The following is a 23,691-nucleotide window of genomic DNA, read 5'->3' as shown; positions in this document are numbered from 1 at the left end:
AAAATGGAAACCTTGGTTTTATAATTAGTTCAATCTGTAGAATACAGATTCTTTGTGGTATTAAACCAAACCCAATGCAAACCACAGAGTCTGGAATAAGATTAAAAAATATTTACAAATATCTGACTGAGTATATACAATATGGCTTGGCCAAAAACAAAATTCTCACACACAATAATCACTGCAAGAAATCCCACAGGTTATAGAAAACATAAAGGAACTTTAATATCCCAATAGTCAGGGTAAAGAATACTGGATTAATGACCCATTAAGAGTGAATCACTTCAGGTTCTGTACAGTACCAGAGTAAAATCTGAATGCATATTGCAGAGAATGAAATGATTTTAGAAACGTTAATTTTTTTACCTGATACTAATACCAGTGCAGTATTTTTTGGATTGAAAAATTATTAAATGATTTAACACTAAGATTTAAACCAAAGTTAGCATTGTTCCTGAAACGTGAAGCTGTTCAGCAGTAACCTTTTCACTATGAAAACTGGCACTACTTTCTTCTCAAAGAGAAGTTAATGTACATTTTAAGACTTGTGCAATAACACAATGTACTGGCTAACAAAAAAATTATATTTCTTGAAATTTGAAGTAGAGCTGTGGCTCAAGTGGTAGAGAACCAGCCTTCAGCCATAAAGCTCAGGGCCAGAGCCAAAGTCCTGAGTTCAAGTCCCAGGACCTATATTAAAAAAAAAAAATTATGGGCTGGGAATGTGGCTTAGTGGTAAGAGTACTTGCCTTGCATGCATGAAGCCCTGGGTTTTATTCCTCAGTACCACATAAACAGAAAAACCTGAAGTGGTGCTATGGCTCAAGTGGTAAAACACTAACCGTAAGCACAAAAGCTCAGGGATAGCACTCAGGTCCAGAGAAAATTACATTACTTGAAATAGCCAAAATGAAAGGAAAACTATACTTTCATTCAGATTTAATTACTATTATGCCCAAATAAATTGCCCTGCAGTCATGAGTTACACAGGAAATAAAATTGGTTTTTAATAAGAGAAAATGAGTCCTTAAAATAGAAATATAAGCCAAAATAATCTAAAAGTTGCTTCCTGATTTATTTTTCAGCATTTAAGCTGTGTATGGTTATATGCCCTGATCTGTAGAAGTTATCAAGGAAATAACATTTCCAAAGTTTCTAAATATTTAAAAATTTTACTCATCTTTCATAAAGCAAATTTTAATGTATCAATACTTAAAAATACACAGTGACTTAGGAAACATCAGTATGACTGCATAGAATTGAGCTCCAGAGAATTATACGCTTAGTGCTGTCTTTCCTGGGCTTTGGGTACTGGGATATATTGGCTTTAGAGACCAGAGTCATCTGCTCCAACCAGGAAGACATAGACCAGGAAACTCTCAGACCTTTTTTTTCTGTTTCTAAGTAAAATGCTAGGAGCTCTCTAACCAGCCATTAAAATTCATATACAAGGGATCTTTCCTCTCTGAGTCAAGGAGGAGAAAAAGTGAAAGAGGTTTGTGACCTTTGCTGAAAACAAAACAAACTAAAACTCCCACAATTCTTCTTAGAGACTCTGAAATGTACTAGAAATTTCAAAACGAGAACAATGCCATCAAAGATTCAACTTCTTAATGCTTGGAGCCACTCCAAAATAATAAAGTTGGAAACTCCAAGATAGGTAACAAAAGAATCAAAATAATGATTGCACTGAAGATTCGCTTCTTTGAAGACTATTTAGGAGGTAGGATTTTAAGGTTTGGTGTTTTTTTTTTTGTTGTTGTTGTTTTATCTTTTGGCCTCTGAACATTAAAAAAAAAAAAAAAAACTTTGCCTGGCTGGTCCTTTAAGCTGATTTTGGAGTTCATAATGAATTCCAAGCCTGACATACGAATATTTTAGTTTCACAGTTATCATTTGTACACATTAAAATTAAGTTGATTTACTCTTAAGTAAATCTAACTAGAAAACAGAAAATTAATATACTCCTTTACGTATGACTTCGTGTCTCAAAATTCTTGAAAAACAAGAGCAAATGACTTTGTATTCAAAGACTAGCAAAGTATGTATTTGATATTCACATGCATACAACTTAAAACCTTCTAAATCTCATGTCAACTCTGAATGATGCCTTTAAGAAGAAAATGACATACAAAGTTTGCTAACTGTGCAAAAATATTAACTTGCTAAAACATTTTACATTACGGAAATAATACATGTAAATGTAAAAGATGACACATAAAATTGACATGGCATAAGAACATCACATTTCAGAGATTTTCCTTAGTAACAAGTTTTTGTTCTTATAGTTCCTGGTACACACACAGTTTGTTATAGAAGAAAAGTCCTTTAAACATATCTGACAGGGAACTCTTGAGGCACCTTCTCATATAAAACACAAAATGAATTACAATTATCAATCCATCTGAGAAAAGTTTCAATCTAAGTGAGCATCATTCCTTTCCATTTGTGTATTTTACAGAAGTTTAGTAAGGCAGGACAAATTTGTGAAAAAAAGTAGAATATAAAAATGATGTAAACTAATAATTTATATTTTAAAAAAACCCCTAAGGGATAATAAAGAAGACAGAATAGCTCAAACAATGCCTTTTTTTTAACCTAAAAGAGAATTGTGCACAAGCTGAAGACTACGAAGAACTTCTAGACTTTGCACAGGTTTGGTTTTTCTCTTTTTCTTTTCTTTTTAAAAATCTTTATATTATGTTTTAAATCATACCAGGAATGCAAACTAGAACTGCACACTACTTTAGTGGAAAAAAAGTTTAAAATTGTGCAATTTTCTGCCTCTTAATTTTTAAAAAGTGGCAGCAATCCCTGCATTTCTACTTGAAACAAGGATCTGAGAAACTTTATCAAAAAAGTTAATGAAGGCAAAAATTGGCAGACATCCAGCATCTTGTTTCTTTTTTAAACAGTGTGGATGATAAGTATTTTCATGATTAAAAAATGAATTTTAAAATAAATACATTGTATCTGACATTTGCACTGACTGATTTGATAAATCTTTAAGTAAACAACTGGCTTTACTATACTTTCTGTAGCCTCAAGCCACTGGCTTTAGATTCTGGAGTCCTTTTTCACTGGGTTTCATACCCTGCCACTCGGTACCCAGCAGGCTGACTAGGCAACATGCTGCCATTTTGCCCTTGAGGTGGCTGCACTCCGTAATTTGGTCCCATCCAAGGTGCGGAAGATGGTGTCTGACTAGTAGGAGAATAGGCAAGAAGTAGAGAAATCACCGGTTAAAACAATGTTATGCCCAGAACAAATAACAAATACATGGGAGAGAAAAATATTCTTTTTCTTAGACCCAAATATAAGAATACCTGTTACATCAGAGAAAGCAAGGGCAAAAGTAAAAGTTCTTGCTTTCAAAAGCAGGCATCACCTACATTTAATTTGAGCAGCTTAACTTCCTAAGAAATTATAGCTAAGAAAATAGCCTTAATCTATAAGTATTTATTTAACTCAGAAAAACCCATCTTCCATTTCAGAAAGGTAAACTCTATCATTTGATATATGACTTAACCAAAAAAAAGGAGGGAGGGTAGGAGGGGTGGAGAGTAATTCAAATGGTAGAGTGCCTGCTGAACAAACATAAGGCAACCACTTAAAATCTCAGGTTAAGGGCTGGGAAGATGGCTCAGTGGTAGAGTGCTTGTCTTGCATGCATGAGGCCTTGCGTTCGATTCCTCAGCACCACATAAGCAAAAAGAAAAAAGCTGGAAGTGGCGCTGTGGCTCAAGTGGTAGAGTGCTAGCCTTGAGCTGAAGAGCCCAGGCACAGAGTTCAGGCTCCACGACTGACAAAAAAAAAACCTCAGGTTAAAAAAAAATAAGAACTACAGTTTAAATTATTAAAAAGGGGTTGGGAAAGTGGCACTGTGGCTCAAGTGGTAGAGCACTAGCCCTGAGTGAAAAAGCACAGAGACAGCACCCAGGCCCTGAGTTCAAGCCCTATGACTACCACCAACAACCAAAAAGTTAACTTATTACTAAATATTACCAAAATTTGTATGAACAATTGTAACTCAGAGCAAAATTTTAGTTTTTAAACATAAAGCTAGTTAAGAAGTGCTATTCCCATGGGCTGGGAAGGTGGCTCAGTGGTAGAGCACTTGCCTTGCATGCCTGAGGCCCTGGGTTTGATTCCTCAGCACCACATAAGCAAAAAAGAAAAAAGCCGGAAGTGGCGCTGTGGCTCAAGTGGTAGAGCGCTAGCCTTGAGCTGAAGAGCTGAGAGACAGCACCCAGGCCCAGAGCTCAGGCCCCACGACCGGACACAAAAAAAAAAAAAAAAAAAAAAAAAAAAAAAAAAAAAAAGAAGTGCTATTCCCTATGGAAAATGTCATCTCTTTTTTTTGCTTTCCCCTAGTTTCCCCCTCCAGTTCTTGCCCTCAAGTTGCAGTTCATTTTCCATATAATGTATACTGAATACCATGACTGCATTTGTTCACCTTTCTGCTATTTTTGCATCTCCCTTTTGCACCCCTAAAAAACAACAACAACAACAACAACAACAAAAACCAAAACAGCCGGGTGCCAGTAGCTTACGCCTGTAATCCTAGCTACTAAAGAGGCTGAGATCTGAGGATCAGGTTCAACTCCACCCAGGCAGGAAAGTCCATGAGATTCTTATCTCCAATAAATTACCAGAAAACTGGAAGTGGCTCTGTGGCTAGAGCGCTAGTCTTGAGCTGAAGAGCTGGGACAGCACCCAGGTCCAGAGTTCAAGCCCCATAACTGACAAAAGAGAGAAAGAGAGAAAGAAAGAAAGAAAGAAAGAGAGAGAAAGAAAGAAAGAAAGAAAGAAAGAAAGAAAGAAAGAAAGAAAGAAAGAAAGAAAGAAAGAAAGAAAGAAAGAAAGGAAGGAGGGAGGGAAGGAGGGAGGGAGGGAGGGAGGGAGGGAGGGAGGGAGGGAGGGAAGGAAGGAAGGAGGGAAGGAAGGAAGGAAGGAAGGAAGAAAGAAAGAAAGAAAGAAAGAAAGAAAGAAAGAAGGGAGGGAGGGAAGGAGGGAGGGAGGGAGGGAGGGAAGGAAGGAGGGAAGGAAGGAAGGAAGGAAGGAAGAAAGAAAGAAAGAAAGAAAGGAGGGAGGGAGGGAAGGAAGGGAGGGAGGGAGGGAGGGAGGGAGGGAAGGAAACCCCAAACACCCCCCAAAAACAAAGACCCCTAGTACCACCACTAAAAAAAACAAAACAAAGCAAAGCAACTTGTTTCCATTTCCTGGAATTAATTTTGATAAACAGCATTTTATATTTTTATTTTTGTTTTGGGAGAGTCAGTTGGGGGTGTCTGATCTTAAGCCTGGGCACTGTCCCTGAGCTATTTTACTCCAGGATAGTGCTCTACCACTTTGAGCCAGGGTACCACTTCCAGTTTTCTGGTGGTTAACTGGAGTTAAGAATCTCACAAACTTTCCTGCATAGGCTGGCTTTGAATAGTGATCCTCAGATTTCAGCCTTCTGAGTAGCTAGAATTATAGGTCTGAGCCACTGGCACTTAGTGATAAATAGCATTTAAAATGTTTGGAGCAATCAGCTGCACTGGACATAGATGAAAATGAACTAAGCAACTCAAAGACAGTGATTCGAGGGAAGGAATGAGAGGGAAAGAGGAACAGCTTACACTAAGTAAAAGGAAAGAAATGTAAATATCACCTGATGTGGAAGAAATAGGTGTAATGTCACAAACTTTATAGACCATGATAATGACAATTTGCTTTGTGAAGGTTAAAATGTGTTTGTGATTTAAGTACCACTATTCTACAATACTGTGAAACATGTGAAATTTATACAATCATCTAATCTCAGTTAAAAAAAAATGTGGAGCAGTTATGCCTTTGGGTTCTTCACAGGGTAAAATTTTAAAGAGAAATATATAAAAGTATAAATTAAAAATCATTCTAAAGTCCTTTAAAGGTTTTAATTATGTCTTACAGAGTCATAATTATACCATATTACCTGTCCATTATTTAGATTTTCTTTTTGATATTTTCTACAGGAAAAGTTTGATTGTACTTACTTAAAGCCTTGCTGGTTCCATGCCTGGCCATACATTCCATATGCAGGTACTTGCCAACCATTAGGCATGTACTGGCCAATCTGTTGTGCATTTCCATACCACTGGCCCCACTGGCCATAAGGTTGTGGATATCCAATTTGATTCTGCTATTAAGTAAAATTATAACAGATAACTTAGTATTAGTTGAAGTTACCTGTATATCCCCTTATTCCTAATAAACCACCCTTGGGCAAGACACAAGAGGTCATCATGACAATTAGTATATACTTAAAAAAAGAAGAAATTATAGGGGTAGATTTGTAGCTCAGTGGCAGAGAATTTGCCTAGAATGTTAAAGAGCCTTGATTAAATTCTCAGTGCCATGCAAAAAAAGAAGAAAAAAAGAGAGCTAATTGCTTAAACTCTACAAAATGCTCTAAATGGCATAGTCTTTGTAAGGCAGCATGTGATGCTCTAATAATAAATAATAAACTAACTATAATGATTTAAGCGTTTGGTAAATTATCCACATGATTACTTCCTTTAGATTGGGAAAATAAAAAAGTTACTTATTCCTACATTAAGCTTACTTAAGAATTCTATGTTTAGGGGCTGGAAGGTGGCCCAGTAGTAGAGTGCTTGCCTTGCATGCATGAGGCCCTGGGTTCGATTCCTCAGCACCACATAAGCAAAAAGCCGGAAGTGGCGCTGTGGCTCAAGTGGTAGAGCGCTAGCCTTGAGCTGAAGAGCTGAGGGACAGCGCCCAGGCCCAGAGTTCAGGCCCCACAACCAGACCCAAAAAGAAAAAAAAAAAGAATTCTATGTTTAGGATTTTTGTCCTCCCACCTCTATGCTCCATTTACAACTTCCTCATAGAAGTGATTGAGGGATCAAGGTTGAACCACTTAAAGTTGACTAGAAAAACAAAAAACAGCAAATCTGGAAGAAAATGCTAAGGTCCTAAATACACTTAATAGCTTTGTGAATAAGTATCTACCAAGTATTAAAAAAAGATTTAATACCCTGTTAGGTTTGTCGGAGTATTTTAAAATCCACTGTGTGAGCATGAGTCAATTGAGGCGGTTACACTCATCATGTCACCACTGCAATCCATGAAACACCACTCTGGAACTATAATACACGTAGGAAGAGCCCTTATATACTATGAATTGAGCTTGAAACTTATTAACAAGGATTATCAACAATCTTAACTTTTAAATTAACTGAAAGCTAGCCTAGCAATCACTTCCCATAGTCAAGGACCCTCTCACCTGTTGCACAGGATTAATCATATCAAGAGTCTCTTTGCCCCAATAGCATTTCACAACATGACCTTCAATGGTAGTACCATTAACAGAAACAATTGCATGTGCTGCACTTTCATGGGAATTGAACCTATTGAAAACAATATTAAGAATCACCAATATAAATTATTTTAAATGCTTATGAGTAAAACCTATTTTTTTTTTAAATTAAGCTAAAAGCTGGGTGTCAGTGATTCACATCTATAATCTTAGCTACTAAGGAGGCTGAATCTGAGGATTGCAGTTCAAAGTTAGCCAAGGCAGGAGAGTCTGAGAGACTTTTATTTCTTTTGCTTTTTCCTTCTTTCTTTCTTTTTTTTTGGGGGGTCCGGTCATGGGACCTGAACTCTGGGCCTGGGTGCTGTCCTTCAACTCTTCAGCTCAAGGCTAGCACTCTACCATATGAGCCACAGCGCCACTTCCACCTTTTTTTTTTCTGCTTATGTGGTACTGAGGAATCGAACCCAGGGCCTCATGCATGCAAGGCAAGAGCTCTACCACTGAGCCCCCTTCCCAGCCCGAGACTTTTATTTCTAACCACCAAAAATCTGGAAGTGGAGCTGTGACTCAAGTGGTAAAGTGGAAGCCTCGATCACAAAAGCTCAAGGACAGCACTCAGGCTCTGAGTTCAAGCCCCAGGATTGGCATTTAAAAAAAAAAATCAAGATGAATAAACTCAATAACCATTTGGAGAAAAGAGAGCCAATGGAGAAACAGGCAGATCACAAAAAACAATGGCATATTTCCTTTTTTCAAAGATTTTGTAATTCTGAAGAAATCTGTTTTAATGGAGGTTGTGTTTTGTGGGTTTTGCTTGGTTGTTTGTTTTTTGCCAGTTCTGGGCTTGAACTCAGGGCCTGGCCTGAGCCACTTTGTACTCAAGACTAGCCCTCTACTACTTGAGCCATAGCACCACTTCTTGCTTTTTCTGAGTAGTTTATTGGACTTTTCTGCCCAGACTGGCTTTGAACTGTGATCCTCAGACCTCAGCCTCCTGAATAGCTAGGATTACAGGTGTAAGCCACCAGTGGGCCTGGCTAGGAGGATGTGTTTTATTGGCCCTGGAAGGCAAAATAAAATTACAAACTATCTTGATAAATATGCTGTATACTAAAGAAATTTCCATTTCTTTATAATCATGATAGAAAAATTTTCAAAAATTATGTTGTCTAGGTCAATCTTAAACTAGTAGGCTCCAATATTCTTCCACCTCAGCCTCCCAAGCAGTTGAACTACATGCAAACTATGGTAAATTCTTAAGGAAGATCACTATATTAAATACCCAAACAATTATTTGGGGAGGAAAGAAGCTTTGAAAGGAACTATCCCTACCGAACAAATGAATATCCTTTATCTGGAAAGACTCGAATTTCCATTATTTGTCCAAATGGTGAGAAAGTCTGACGCATCAGTTGTTCTGTTAAGCAAAAAACAAAACCAGAAGAAACCACACTAAGTTGTGTTAAAAACCTCCAATATTAAGATTCTCAGTTTAAAAGTTAGTATCAAGATGTCACACAATTAAAGTTTCTATACCTGTTAGTCCAGAAGTAACACCTCCACAGTACACAGTACAGTTGTTTGGACTAGACTGACTGACAACCTCATCATATGATAGCTGTTTTGTATTTGCTGGGGACAAAAAAAGTTTTATATCTTCAATTCATTAAATAAAATGTTCAGGAGAAAAGTAGCATTAACTACACTACTGTAATGGCAATATTTACCTTGATCAAAATACTCATAAAATATAAAAATACATATATATTACATGAGTTTAGGATTAAACCTCCCCCAAGAATATCTAAAAAAAATAAGTACCCAGTATTCTTTATTTAGCAGGAGACTTGATAATAGAGATAATTAGTTAAAGTTACAAAAATGAAAAACAAGTACATTTTTGAATAGTAGTCTTGATTTGCTTCTCATCTATTTCTGCAATAAGTCTCCGGGGACAGCGCTAACATTTAAAATCTAGTGTATTTTTCTCCAAAATTCCACATTTCCTTTTCTTCTCCAATACACCTACACTCATATGTACTCTTTGGAGCTGGAGGTTTTCGAGTTGCCCAGTTAGTTCTGATTTGTCTTCCACCAAGCCATTGACCACCCATCTGTTGAATGGCGTTTTCAGCATCCTGTACCATACATTGAAAATGATAAAGAAACCACAATTAGATGACGTTACCAGAAACATTTAGTAGGAAAAACTTGGTGCTTTTTATAAAAGCTTTTGTTAATGAAAATACTTTATAAAAACACATAATATATGATCTGAAAATGCAACAGTGCCTTTTTATTTGTGCATCTTTATCTGATAATAGGCTTTGGAAATGTTAATCATCTGAAAGAGTCCTGAGCACAAAGGTCTTAATGACATAGCTATCACAGAGTTCATGCAACAACTCAGTTTATTACAAATGAAAATTCTTACTTTATATAATCCAACAAGCTTGTTAATAACACTAGTTTTAGGAGATCAGAATAAAAGAAAGATATTTATTTTAAAACCTGTGTGTGGGAGCAGTAGATATATTCTAATGGAAAAGCCAACAGATGGAGTAAGGAAAAACAAAATAAGAACAAAAGACTAACCAACCTTTAGACTTCTGCTTAAGAACTTTCAAGAACGGTGCTAGTTTTTACTGAAATATGAAGATTAGGAAGGAGAAGGGAAGCAGCACCACTTTGGGCTTTTTCTTTGTTCATGGTACTGAGGTATCTAACCCAGGGCTTCATGCATGCTAGGCAAACACTCTACCACTAAGCCACATTTTGAGTCCCCGCTTCCTTTTTATATAATGCATATAGAACTCTAGCTATAATAAAAACTATACCATGTTTCCTTTTCTCTGAAAAAAAAACAAGAAATTGCAAGCTCATGCAAATGGACATTCACTAAGTATTTGTAGAATGAAAGGACAATTTAAGTGTTTGTTTTCTTTTTTATTTTTTTCCACAGTACTGGAGTTTAAATTCAAAGGCTTGAAAACTGCTTTACTTGGCTGGAGCTGAAATTGCTAATTATCAGTAAAATTAAAGCAGATAAAGGAAAACAAAAGTTTTTTTTTCTTTACTCTTAAAAGTATCATACATACATTTCTGATTGAGCTCACCCATTTATTGAAAAAGGAGACAAAGCCATATCCTTTAGACTTTCCTGTTGCCATGTCTTTTACCACTCGGGCATCTCTGGAAACAGAAACAATAGAAACTATGATTTGTAAACTTTTCTGTGGATAAAAAATGAAAATTTCATGTACAACTAATTTTCATGTTTCATCATCATTAAAAATGGACCTTTAATCTAAAGTCACCTTCTATTCTAAGAAACTTAAGTACTGACAAATGAGGCTTAATTCTGAAGATACGCAAATCAGTAGCTTTTAAAATACAAGCATGTATTATATATATTTGCCTCTGACTTCAAATTGTTTTTTCTTTAACTTTTAACTACTAAGCATGGTGAAAGTCCCTGTACACATAAATTACTTAACCACTATAAGGTTCTTAGGTACATTAAGAGAATGGATTTAACCATGCAATTTATAATTTGGTATTTGACATATTTTACTTAATCATTAAAAATTTAAAATAGGAAACTGGAAACTAAAAGAAAAAGTTGTACTGTCCATAAATGATTTAATTTTCTCAGGTCAGTTTGTACCACCTTTTTGGGCTAGAGTAAATGTTAAGAAATTGACATTTCATTTCAGAAATGTTAAGTCATTAAAAAAAATACTAGACACACACGTTAAGTTTAAAAGAATAGAAAAGATTTTACATTAAATTTTATAACAACATTCATATTAAGATTGATTGGAAACCAAAAGATATAACAGCAAAATTTTTAAAAGTCAGAAAGTAAAAAAGCACGCCAACATTTATCCACTGTGAACCGTAGCTTGTAGTTAGCCAGGGCAATTCTGTCCATTCTTCAGAGATACTCTGCAAAATAACCAGAGCCCTATTATTTGAGATTGAGTAAAAACCCAGCCATGATAGCTAAACTCCATACCTAAAAAATTGGACGTAAAGTGTGCTTTACAGACAATCTGCTTTTAAGTTTAGCCAGGTATGTCACAATGCTTAATCTTTTAGGACACATGAATAAAACAGGTACTTTTTACAAGAAACCAAGTCAGAAAACCATGCAATGAAATGTTACATTAATGAAAGTATACATAAGCATATTTTAGATCAATTTAGGGATGATTTATTAAACACAGTCAAAATGATTGAGATGCTGAGGAAAAGCAAAAATTAATGTCACTTTTGAGTATGTAAAAATATTTGTTATGTGTATGATACACATGCATTTAACTTTGTAACTGACTCACTAGTATATTACAACTTGCTAAATTACCCTAAACTCAACAAAAACAAAGTGCTTGATCTATTATTTCAATAGGTTACTATTTATTAAACTTCTTCCATAAATCAAGCATTATTGTGGGCACCCTACAGAGAACATCTTCTGATTATCATGAGAACCCTTTGACATATACTTATCAACTTATCTCCTTTGACAAGCCCAAAACAAGTAGACAAACAAAACTAGAAAAGCATGCTATTAATATTTATTCCTTGTATATGATCTCAACTTAAAGAAAGGCCTTACTAAAAAAGAGACTGTACATTCAACAATGTAGAATCCTAAGGGAATCAACAAGTTAATAATATGATGCCAACATATCTATCAAAAAGAAACTGATTCAAATGGGGGCATGGCAAGGCAAGTGCAGAATACTGAGTTCAAACCTCAATACTGCCAAAAAAGAAACAAAGGAAAAAAGAGGGGAGGGGAACTGGGAGGGAGAGTAGGATGGGAAGAAAAAAAGGATAGAAAGTAGAGAAGAAAATGACTGGTTTATATTAAAAGTTATAAAATTGCTTTTTTTTTTATTTTAAAGTTTTTGGTCAGTTGTGGGGCTTGAACTCAGCCTGGGCTCTGTCCCTCAGCTCTTCAGCTCAAGGCTAACATTCTACCACTTGAGCTACAGATCCACTTCCAGTTTTCTGGTGGTTAATTGGAGATAAGAGTCTCATGGCCTTTCCTGCTGGTTTGGCTTTGAACAGAGATCCTCAGATCTCAGCCTCCTTGAGTAGCTAAGCTTACAGGCGTGAGCCACAGGTGCCCGGCAAAATTGCTAAAATTTAAAGGTCACAATCTGTCTAATCTAAAACTAAAATTCCTATTTTCAGAAAAGCTACTTTGAGCAAGTAAAAGTTTATCAAATCAGTGACTTCAGTTTTTCAAACTGTTAGAAAAAGTTTTTTTTGGGGTCGGTTGTGGGGCTTGAACACTGGGCTTGGGCGCTGTCCCTTAGCTATTCAGCTCAAGGGAGTACTCTACCACTGATGCCCCAATGTTACTTCTGGTATTCTGGTGGTTAATTGGAGATAAGAGTCTCACAGATTTTCCTGCCCGGGCTGGCTTTGAACCCTGACCCTTAGGTCTCAGCCTCCTGAGTAGCTAGGATTACAGGCGTGAGCCACTCGTACCCAGCTGAAAAAGTGTTTGTCATTTTAAAGCTTCATGAAATGTCTGCTTGCAAAAAGATTTAACTTTTACTTATTTCTCTTTGAAAAGATTCTATGAAAAAGAATCAGCAAAGATCTAGATTCTTAAACCTTTAATGGTTCTGTGACTACTGAGGGTAAGATGCAAGTTATAGATTATCTGAAAAATAAGCATTACTGAAATTTTAAAACAGATTAAGAGGAATAATAACAAAAAATAAAACTATTTTCTTGAGCTGGGTGCTGGTGGCTCACACCTGTGATTCTAGCTAATCTGAAGACTGAGATCTGAGGATAGCAGTTCAAAACCAGCCTAGGCAGAAAAGTCCATGACTCTTATCTTAATAAACTCATAAAAAGCCAGAAGTGGTGTTATGGCTTAAGTGGTACAGCACTAGCATTTAGCAAAAGAAGGTCAGGGACAGAACCAAAGCTGAGTTCAAGCCCTAGAACTGATAGGAAAACAAACAAACAAACAAACAAAAAACAATTAAAACAACACTTATTTTCTTTTATTAGTGCTCAAGGAAAAATGTCATTCATAAGCCCTAATCCTGTTAAACTTAAAGTTGTTCACTCTCTTATCACTACACATTGCTATTTTCTTTTCAACAAACTGCAATGCTTCAAATAAAAACTCCAAAAACTCATCATCAACACTATTCCATTTACTTTCCAATCCCCTCATTTCTACTGCTCATCTGTTCAAACCAAACCATAGCTAGCATTTCCTTTCTATTATTCCCTTAGTTGAAATAATAACGCAACCAGAAACTCTAAAACAAATTTCTAAATTCAACAATCACTTCTAAAAAAGTATTATAAACACTTGTTATTATTACTCTAATATGATATGTTTTTCATATTATTAAAGCTAAGTTATTAAACTATTGAAAGTTCTTCTATAAGTAACTAGAGTAAGACATTTACAAAGGACCTAAAATGTATGATGGACATCAAATGCAAGAAAAGTCAGTGCTTTATAAAATGTCATATGGGGCTCGGAATGTAGCTCAGTGGTAGAATGCTTGCCTAGCACTGAAACTTGGGTTCGATTCCTCAGTACCACATAAACAGAAAACGCTGGAAGTGGTCCTATGGCTCTAGTGGTAGAGAGCTAGCCTTGAGCAAAAGAAGCTCAGGGACAGTGCCCAGGCCGAGTTCAAACCCCAGGACTGGCAAAAATAAACAAAACACCATATGGCACTCTTAATGCTAATAATTCTTTCTTTTTAAAAAAAAGGCAAATGGCAGGGCTGGGAAGGTGGCTTAGTGGTAGAGCACTTGCCTTGCATGCATGAGGCCCTGGGTTCGATTCCTCAGCACCACATAAGCAAAAAGAAAAAAGACAGAAGTGGCGCTGTGGCTCAAGTAGTAGAGTGCTAGCCTTGAGCTGAAGAGCTGAGGGACAGTGCCCAGGCCCAGAGTTCAGGCTCTAGGACCGGACCACCCGCCCCCACCCCCATCCCCAAAAAAAGGCAAATGGCACAGAAATAACATTTAGCAACTGTTTTTTAGATTGGAATTGTTAGTTGTTGTTTGTTTTGGTTGAACTGTATTAAAACAGAATGCATGATATAAAAAGTACTAGAATAATTCCTTAGTTTAATTATAACACCATTATTAAAGATTATTATTGAGCTAACAAGAGACCTATGTAAGACACTGGAATATGTACAATAGCAAATTAATCTTAAAAACTACTAGCAAACAGGATGTTAAGACAATTAAAGATCAAAGATTTATTCATTAAGGGGAAAGCAACTTTTGATATTAACCTCTTGGATGACTGCTAAACAAAGTAATATATTATATCAAATGTTAAAACTACTGTTCCAAAATCATAATAGGTTTTCAGATTACTTCTATATAAAATTATTTTTAATTGAAAATATTGTATTTATCTTCTGTTACTTACGATATTCTTCCAAATGGTGCAAAAGCTGCTTTTATATCTTCAGTTGTAATTTCAGGACTGAGATCACCAACGAACACATGGAAATGATCTTATAAAGGGAAGGAAGGGGAAGTGAAAAGAAAAATAGAACTTTAGAATTCAAACAATACTAAAACTGATCAAGTACTCAAAATAATGTATTGATTATAATAAAACACTAACCTCTCTATAAAAATCTATCAATTTCAAACATAACAAATCATGTAACAATACAGAAAATATGCTTCTAAATAACTATGATACAGCTAACTTGCAACTAATTGATAGTTACATTTCTATTTACACTTAATTGTTAAACTGATCTAAAAAATAAACTAATACTATATAAACAAGTTTCAGTTCTGCAAAAATTTAAGTATTTAGTTTTTGTTCTAATAGTATCTCTTTTGTATTTTACCACTATATTCAGGTTTTATAAATTACAATAGGATAGTGGTACTGTGATATATGTAGACTAGATTTACCTCAGCTAAGGCAACTCACTGAAGCTAGCATGTGATATACTTGGCTTAACCATAGTTTGTGAAGAACAATCAAAGAAATACCTTGCATTGCAACAGTTTGATGTTAAAGTATTTGACAGTTTTCTCAAAAGCCAACAGTTTTGGTTGCCCAGACATTACACCATTCAGTTTATGTGAATCCATGTGCAAGTGAACTAAGACTGAAGGCAACAGAATGAAAACAGTAATCCCTTCACTTTATATCAGAACCATTAAAAAAGCATCGGAGAAAAGTATCATCCCATATGTGAAGTTTTTTTTTTTTTTAAGACAGTTCTCAAAAAAAGAAACATTTAAGAAATGCAAGTCTTTTGATGACTACTTAAAAACAGACACACACACACACACATACATACACACACACACACACACACACACACACTCATACACACACACATCAAATTTGACAAAGTACATTTGGAAAGAAAAGTTACCCCTATTTGGCAGGCCTTAAGCAACATATTGGGTTGCTCTTCGGAAAACACTGTTTCAGGAGCAACTCGAGCACTTGGAAGATGTGGGTATGAAGCCCAGGTGACCTCAGGGAAGTAAGGTATCTTGCCCTTTAGATGGTGAAAGTATTTCTAAGACACCAGCTGCTATCAAGGGGGACAGAGAGCTTGAACTAGCAACAAAATAGTGGATAAACCACACTTGGTCAACACTGGGAAGAAGGGGGAAAAATATTGCCAAAGAGACAAATAGAAATACTACCTCCTCCCACCCGCCGCCCCCCACAGTATCAAACAAAAACTTCAGGTGGTTAGTGAATACCCTTTGAAGAGATTTCATTTTATGTTTAAGAAGATACAATTACCTTGTGAACGCTGTGTGCTGACAACGGTACTACCTGATGACAAAGATTAGATTTGTTCTTAAATTTATTAACACAAACACATTAAATCATATCTTAGGATAATGATCAAAACATTACTGCAAACATGTATGTTTATATGCTTTATAATAAAACTATTGGGTATAATAAAAAATAAGTTCAGAGAGTTTAAAATATACTTACTGCTTGTGTCTTTCTTTTGACTGCTGGGGGTAGTTGCCCAATTCACTTTGACTTCCTAAAAAATGTTTTTGCATTTATATTCCACAAAATAAAAAGCTCAAAATCAGATTTTCATTTATAAACACACAGAATTTCAGGGGATACTAGCTCTGTCCAAAGTTTCAATGCTTATCTTTTAATTTAATTTATGCAAATAACTTTAACAAATCCTAATCTTTATACATTTTAGTTAATGTTCAAATAACCTAGTTTACAGGTACTACTACATTTCCCCCCTTCATCCTTCCTCATTGGCATCCAATGTTACTAGATGTTCTATCCAAAGTTGAATAACTCAAGAAATATTGTAATATTTACCATGTGTAAAGTATCATGGAAAATACCAACGTAAGCATGGGTTTTCTGGTCTCTAAAAGTTTTATCTCACTGTTTCAATGTTAAATATGACTGACCATTTGCTTTATATAAAGTTGTTTCTGGCCCCCAGTGGCTCATGCCTGTAATCTTAGTTACTCGGAAGACTGAGATCTGAGGATCGCAGTTCAAAGCTAGTCCAGGCAGGAAAGTCGGTGAGACTTTTTAAATTTAAATTTTATTGTAAAGGTGATATATACAGGGGCCAAGTTACAAAAGTGAGGTAATAAGCACGTTTCTCCTTCAACAGTGTTACACCCTCTCCCTCCCAAGTTGTAAAGTTCATTTTCAGTGAGTATCACTGCTGAATTGGTTCACCCTTTTCTTTGTCCTACTGTTTCTGTGATTCTCCTTCCCTTCCCCAAATGAGATAAACATATATACAAGATAAAGGGTATAGAATTAAAAAAAAATGACATTAGGGAATAAACCAAAGGAAAAAAAATAAGGAAAAAAGAAATAGCTGCAAACAGTACAATAAAAAAAACCCAAAAACCTCTTGTTTCCATTTCTTGGAGTTCATTTTGATAAGCATTATTTTATATGGTCATATGCAAACAGCTATTGAGCCACTGTGATCCTCTCCCAATAATACTCTTAGACATTCTAGTTATTACAAATGAGGGAAACCACACAGCCTATGTTTCTTTGGGTCTGGCTTGTCTTTCCATTTACTTACAAATGGAGCAATGTCATTCTTTCTGATGGAAGCATAGAATTCCATTGTTTGGGGCTGGGAAGGTGGCTCAGTGGTAGAGTGCTTGCCTTGCATGCATGAGGCTGTGGGTTCGATTCCTCAGCACCACATAAGCAGAAAAGGCCGGAAGTGGCGCTGTGGCTCAAGTGGTAGAGTGCTAGCCTTGAGCTGAAGAGCTGAGGGACAGCACCAAGGCCCAGAGTTCAGGCCCCACGGCCAAAAAAAAAAAAAAAAAAAAAAAATTCCATTGTGCATATATACCACACAACCCTATTACTAAGTGGGCTAAAGACTTAAAGAGACATCTCTGAAGAAGAGTAAGAATGGCCAATAGATACTTGCAGAAATGTTTAACATCTTTGGCCATAAAAGAAATGCAAATAAAAAACAACACTGAGCTTCCATCTGAAACCACTATCAAGAAAACTAATAATAACAGATGCTTGTGGGGATGTGGCCAAAAGAGAATGCTACTACACTGTTGGTGGGAATGTAAACTTGTTCAACCACTCTGGAAAGCAGTATGGAGGTTCCTCAAAAGACTAAACTTAGAGCTTCCCTATGACTCAGCAATCTTACTCCTAACATTTACCCAAATGACCACAAACAAGGCCACAACCATGTTCATTGCAGCATTACATTCCATAGTTAAGATATGGAATCAACCCATATACTCCTAAGTGGATGAATGAATCTCTCTATATATCCATGTGACTCTTATCTTCAATTAACCACCAGAAAATAGGATGTGGCACTGTGACTCAAAGTGGTAGAGTACTAGCCTTCGTGAAAAAGCTCAGGGACAGTGCCAAGTGCACCCCACCACAACCAAAAAAAAAAAAAAAAGTAAATTGTAATGCTTCTAAAAGGAAACAAAACCCATGTACTTAATGTTTCCTAATACCAGTCACCTTTTTTATCTAAGACAGCTTACCTTACCCATTATCTTCCTCCCATTCATAGCAGCTAGTGCTGCAGCTGCATGACGATGCTCATGAAACTCCACAAAACAATATGGATCATTTCCAGCTGTCTATTGGAGAAGAAATATAAAAGTCAGTTTTAAACTTGAAATCATTTAGTTTTAGCACAGACTGTAGACTGTGGACTCTCTGCCAAGTGTTTTACCTGCTCGAAAGCCTTTTAAAAATTCTTCTAATGGTATACTTAGGGGAGGAATCCAATGGTGGAAATCCTCTAACTAACAAACCATTTAGCAAAATGAATACTAGAAAGCTGAAACGTGGGGAGGGGATGGACACTGAGAGGAAGGACATATGAACAGAGGGAGAAAAGGTGATACATTCATTATATTCAATGTACATTATGTAAAACTGAACTACATTACTTAGGGGTAGAGATGGGATGGGGAAAGATGAGAAAGAACAATGGAAGAAGTGACATCAATCAAGATACACTACTCAAAATCTGACCTGCACCTTTGTACAACCACTTAAAAAATAATTCTTCTGGGCTTGGCATAATGATGCACGCCTATAATCCCAGCAGTTGGGAGGTTGAGGAGAGGATGAGTCTGAGGCCAACCTGGCCTACACAGTGAGACTCTTATTTCAAAACAAACAAACAAACAAACAAATGCACAAAACAAGAAGCCAGGCCAGGCGCTGGTGGCTCACGCCTGTAATCCTAGCTACTCAGGAGGCTGAAATCTGAGGATCGCGGTTCAAAGCCAGCCCGGGCAGGAAAGACCGTTAGACTCCTATCTCCAATAAATCACCAGAAAACCGGAAGTGGCGCTGTAGCTCAAGTGGTAGAGCGCTCACCTTGAGCTGAAGAGCTGAGGGACAGCGCCCAGGCCCAGAGTTCAAGACCCACGACCGACAAAAAAAAAAAAGAAGCCAGGAGCTGACAACTCATCCTTACTCTAGAGTCTGAGATCAGAGGATCTCCATTTGGAGCCAGCCCAACAAGAAAATCCTTAAGATTCTTATCTCCAACTAACCACTAAAAAGCCAGAAGTGGATCTGTGGCTCAGCTGGTAGAGTAGTAGCCTTGAGCAAAAGAGTTCAGGGATGGGCTGGGAAGGTGGCTCAGTGGTAGAGCGCTTGCCTTGCATGCATGAGGCCCTGGGTTGGATTCCTCAGCACCACATAAGCAAAAAGAAAAAAGCTGGAAGTGGCACTGTGGCTCAAGTGGTAGAGGCTAGCCTTGAGCTGAAGAGCTGAGGGACAGTGCCCAGGCCCAGAGTTCAGGCCCCACGACCGGACCCAAAAAATAAAGGGTTCAGTGATAGTGCCCAGGCCCTAAACTCAAGCACACGTGTGCACGAACACACACACACACACACACACACACACACACACACAAATACAAATGGTGATTCAAGCCTCTTATCCTAGATACTTGTGAGGCAGAGATCAGGGTATTGTAGTTCAAGGACAGCCTGGACATAAAAGTTCATGAGTCGCCTCAACCAATGGCTGGGGGGAGTTGAATACACTTCTTCTTTTCTCTCTTTCCTGTACATGTGTGTATTGTGTTCTTGCTTGCTTGTGGAGCTTGAACTGAGAGCCTGGGCACTGCCTGAGCTTTTTTTTTTTCTACTCAAGGTTAGTGCACTAACACTTTGGGCTATAGCACCACTTCCGGCTTTTTCTGAGTTATTGGAGATAAGAGTCTCATGGAGGGCTGGGAAGGTGGCTCAGTGGTAGAGCACTTGCCTTGCATGCTCGAGGCCCTGGGTTCGATTCCTCAGCACCACATAAGAAAAAAAAAGCCAGAAGTGGAGCTGTGGCTCAAGTGGTAGAGTGCTAGCCTTGAGCTGAAGAGCTGAGGGACAGGGCTCAGGCCGAGTTCAGGCCCCACAACCAGACACCCCCCCCCCCAAAAAAAAAAGAGTCTCATGGACTTTTCTTTCTGGGCTGGCTTCAAACCCTGGTCTTCAAAGCTCAGCTTCCTGAGTAGCTAGATTACATGCATGAACCATGTAATGGCTTGCTTAGCTTTTTCTTTTTGGGTCCGGTCATGGGGCCTGAACTCTGGGCCTGGGCGCTGTCCCTCAGCTCTTCAGCTCAAGGCTAGCACTCTACCACTTGAGCCACAGTGCCACTTCTGGCTTTTTTCTTTTTGCTTATGTAGTGCTGAGGAATGGAACCCATGCATGCAAGGCAAGCACTCTAGCACTGAGCCACCTTCCCAGCCCTGCTTGGCTTTTTTGATCAAAGCTGCAACTCTACTACTTGAGTCATACTCGCATTTTCAATGGGGTGTGCTTCATAAGGCAGCTACAGGGGAAGAACAACAATGGCTGGGTTAAGTGGTATGAGCCTATTATCCCCAGCAACACAAGAAGAGTAAAAAGGACTGACGTCTACATGGGCTTTTTAAAAGCAAGACCCTACCACAAAAATCAGCAAGGTAATAAAGAGCTAGAGGATGCTTCAAGTACTAAGAGGGCCTGCTTAGCAAGACTGAGGCCCTGAGTAAAATCCCCAGTACTGCCAAAAAAAATAAAATTAAAGAGATAAAGGGCTGGGCATGCTAGCCTTGAGCGGAAAAAGCTCAAAGGCAGTACCCAGAACCTGAGTTCAAGCCCTAGGATGTTAAAGAGAGAGAGAGAGAGAGAGAGAGAGAGAGAGAGAGAGAGAGAGAGAGAGAGAGAGAGAAAGAATGTGTCTAGTAAGTACCATACCTAGAGTTCAAATCAAAAGAAAACAAACAACTAAGTTGGGTGTCAGTGGCTCATGCTTTTTGTTTTTTTTCTTTTAGTCTCAAAACTAGGACCCAAACTTGGTATCTGATGCTTTCCTTCATTGGTTGGCTTGGTTGGCACTCTACCACCTGAGCCACACCTCCAACTCCAAGGCTCATGCCTTATATGCTATTTAGGAGGCTAAAAATGGGAGGACTGCAGTTCACGGTCAGTCCAAACAGGAATGTTTTTGAGACCCTTTCTCAATCTAAAGTGTCAGGTGCTTACTATCCTAAGCTATAGTGGAGGCTGAGGCCAGAAGGATGAACATTTGAAGACATTTTGGGCAGAAAAAGTCCATGAGGGCTGGAGGCTGATAGCAAGTGACAGATAATTAGTCCAAACAGTAAAGTCGGGGAGGGGGGGGGGAGGGGAGAAGAAGGCAAAACTAACAAAAAAAACTCCCCCTCTCCACCAAGAAAACCCCCAACTCCTCTCTTTTCTGCTGGTAGTTGGGATTAATGGTAATGATGTTTTTATGGTGCTAGGGATCATCCCTGGAACCTGGTGCATGCTATGGAAACACTACTACTGAACTACAACTGTAATCAAATTAAGGTATTTTTTGGTTATACATTAAGACATAAAGATATTTTACACCTATCAGTGCAGTGTGTGTGTGTAGGTCTCTGTTTGTGCATGCGTGCGCGCGCATGCCAGTCCTGGGGCTTGAACTAAGAGCTGGGTGCTGTCCCTGAGCTTTTTTTTTTTTTTTTTGGTCCGGTCCTGGGGCCTGAACTCTGGGCCTGGGCGCTGTCCCTCAGCTCTTCAGCTCAAGGCTAGCAGTCTACCACTTGAGCCACAGCACCACTTCCGGCTTTTTTCTTTTTGCTTATGTGGGGCTGAGGAATCGAACCCAGGGCCTCGAGCATGCAAGGCAAGCGCTCTACCACTGAGCCACCTTCCCAGCTCCCTGTCCCTGAGCTTTTTTGTGCTCAAGGATAGTACTCTACCACTGAGCCACAGCTCTACTTCAGCTTTTTGGTATTAAATTGGAGATAAAGAGTCTCATGGACTTTCCTGCCAGGCTGGCTTTGAATCACAATGCTCAGATTTTAGCCTCCTGAGTAGCTAGGATTACAGGCTTGCGCCACTGGTGTCTAATGACTTTTTATTTTTTGGTGTAGTTAACAGAGGCTTGAACCCAGGGCCTTGCAGTTGTACTTGGCCTTTTCTGCTGTTGTTTAGTCCCACCCTTTCAAGGCTGATGGCTCTACCACTTGAACCACACTTCTACTTCTGGGTTTTGCTGGTAAGTGGAAATAAGTCTCTCGATAGCCTCCTGAATAAGCAGGATTTTAGACATAAGCCCCAAGCACCTAGCTCTAATACAAAATTTTATAGCAAAGAGTCAAGTATGAAATTCAATAAACTAGGACTGCCACAGTATTTTGTTAAAAAAAATTAGGTAATCTGTGCATAGTGGTTCATGCTTATAATCCTAGCATTAGGAGGCAGAGGCAAGATTATGAGTTTCAGGCCAGCCTGAGTTACAAAACAAGATCCTATGTAAGTAAGATGGCTGGCTCATCCTAGCTACTCAAGAGACAGAGATCTGAGAAAGGTGGTTTAAAGCCAGCCCAGGTGCTGGGTGCTGGTGGCTCACACCTGGAATCCTAGCTACTCAGGAGGCTGAGATATGAGGATCTCTGTTCAAAGCCATCCCAAGCAGGAAAGTCCATGAGACTCTTATCTCCTATTAACAACCAGAAAAGCAGAAGTGGTGCTGTGGTACAAAGTGGTAGAGAACTAGCCTTGAGCTGAAGAGCTCAGGGACAGTGCCCAGGCCCAGAGTTCAAGCCCCAGGACTGCTCACTCCCCCCCCACACACACACACATCCCCAAAAAAGGGAAGAGGATGCTGCTAGCCCAGGCAGGAAAGTCTGTAAGACTCTTAACTCCAATTATAACCACTAAAGAGTCAGAAGTTAAACTGCTGTTCAAGAGGTTAGTATGTTAGTCTTGAGCATAAAAGCTCAGGACCCAGGCCCTGCGTTCCAAGTTCTAGCACCGGTGTGACACATATACACATAAATAATATAAAAATAATACAATTCACCGGGCACTGGTGGCTCATGCCTGTAATCTTAGCTACCAAGAAGGCCAAGATCTAAGGACTGCAGTACAAAGCCAGCTCAGGCAAAGTCTGGAAGACTCCTATCTCCAATTAACCACCAGAAAACAGGAAGCAGCACTATGGCTCAAGTGGTAGAGTGCTTACCTTGAGCTAACGAGCTCAGGGACAGCACCCAGACCCAGAGTTCAAGCCCCACGACGGACAAAAAGAAAAAACAAAAACAATTCATACTAATAATATTTTTAATGGGAATTCTATTACAAAGACCAAGATTCACAAGCATTCGCATTATAAGGTAGAGCAAACAAAAGTGGAATGTGGTAGCTCAAGCCTGCCATCCCAGCTAAGTAGGGGGGCAGAATCTCTCTCACCCAGGCCAAAAAATAAAATAAAATAAAATTGAGAACCTATCTGAAAAATAACTGAAAGCCAAATGGTTTTTTGTGAGGCTGAAGTGCTATGGCACCAGCTAAGCAAGGGCAAGATC

General features: G+C 38.2%; 1 protein-coding gene across 8 annotated transcripts in view; it reads right to left on the bottom strand.

The window, feature by feature from the left end:
* Window positions 1-200: 200 nt before the first annotated feature.
* Window positions 201-23,691, bottom strand: part of Tia1 (TIA1 cytotoxic granule associated RNA binding protein) — a 39,392-nt gene continuing 15,901 nt past the window's right edge. The window contains exons 3-13 of one of the 8 annotated variants that reach the window (XM_070004455.1): window positions 18,350-18,448; window positions 16,305-16,359; window positions 16,104-16,136; window positions 14,745-14,832; window positions 10,420-10,495; window positions 9,333-9,441; window positions 8,840-8,935; window positions 8,636-8,720; window positions 7,271-7,394; window positions 6,021-6,166; window positions 201-3,204 (exon numbers count right to left, since the gene is read on the bottom strand). In XM_070004455.1, coding sequence (XP_069860556.1) covers window positions 3,078-3,204; window positions 6,021-6,166; window positions 7,271-7,394; window positions 8,636-8,720; window positions 8,840-8,935; window positions 9,333-9,441; window positions 10,420-10,495; window positions 14,745-14,832; window positions 16,104-16,136; window positions 16,305-16,359; window positions 18,350-18,448 — 1,038 coding nt within the window. In that variant the 3' untranslated portion in view covers window positions 201-3,077. Of the gene's footprint in view, window positions 3,205-6,020; window positions 6,167-7,021; window positions 7,131-7,270; window positions 7,395-8,635; window positions 8,721-8,839; window positions 8,936-9,199; window positions 9,442-10,419; window positions 11,252-14,744; window positions 14,833-16,103; window positions 16,137-16,304; window positions 16,360-18,349; window positions 18,449-23,691 lie in introns of those variants that run through there. The other 7 variants (XM_070004456.1, XR_011368208.1, XM_070004457.1 and 4 more) reach the window with 7 other exon arrangements.

The sequence above is a fragment of the Dipodomys merriami genome, unplaced genomic scaffold (genome assembly GCF_024711535.1).
Source record: "Dipodomys merriami isolate MVZ:Mamm:240054 unplaced genomic scaffold, mDipMer1.0.p SCAF_63, whole genome shotgun sequence".
In the NCBI taxonomy this organism is placed as follows: domain Eukaryota; kingdom Metazoa; phylum Chordata; class Mammalia; order Rodentia; family Heteromyidae; genus Dipodomys; species Dipodomys merriami.
The sequence above is the reverse complement of the archived record's forward strand: the minus strand, read 5'-3'. Positions and strand labels throughout refer to the sequence as shown.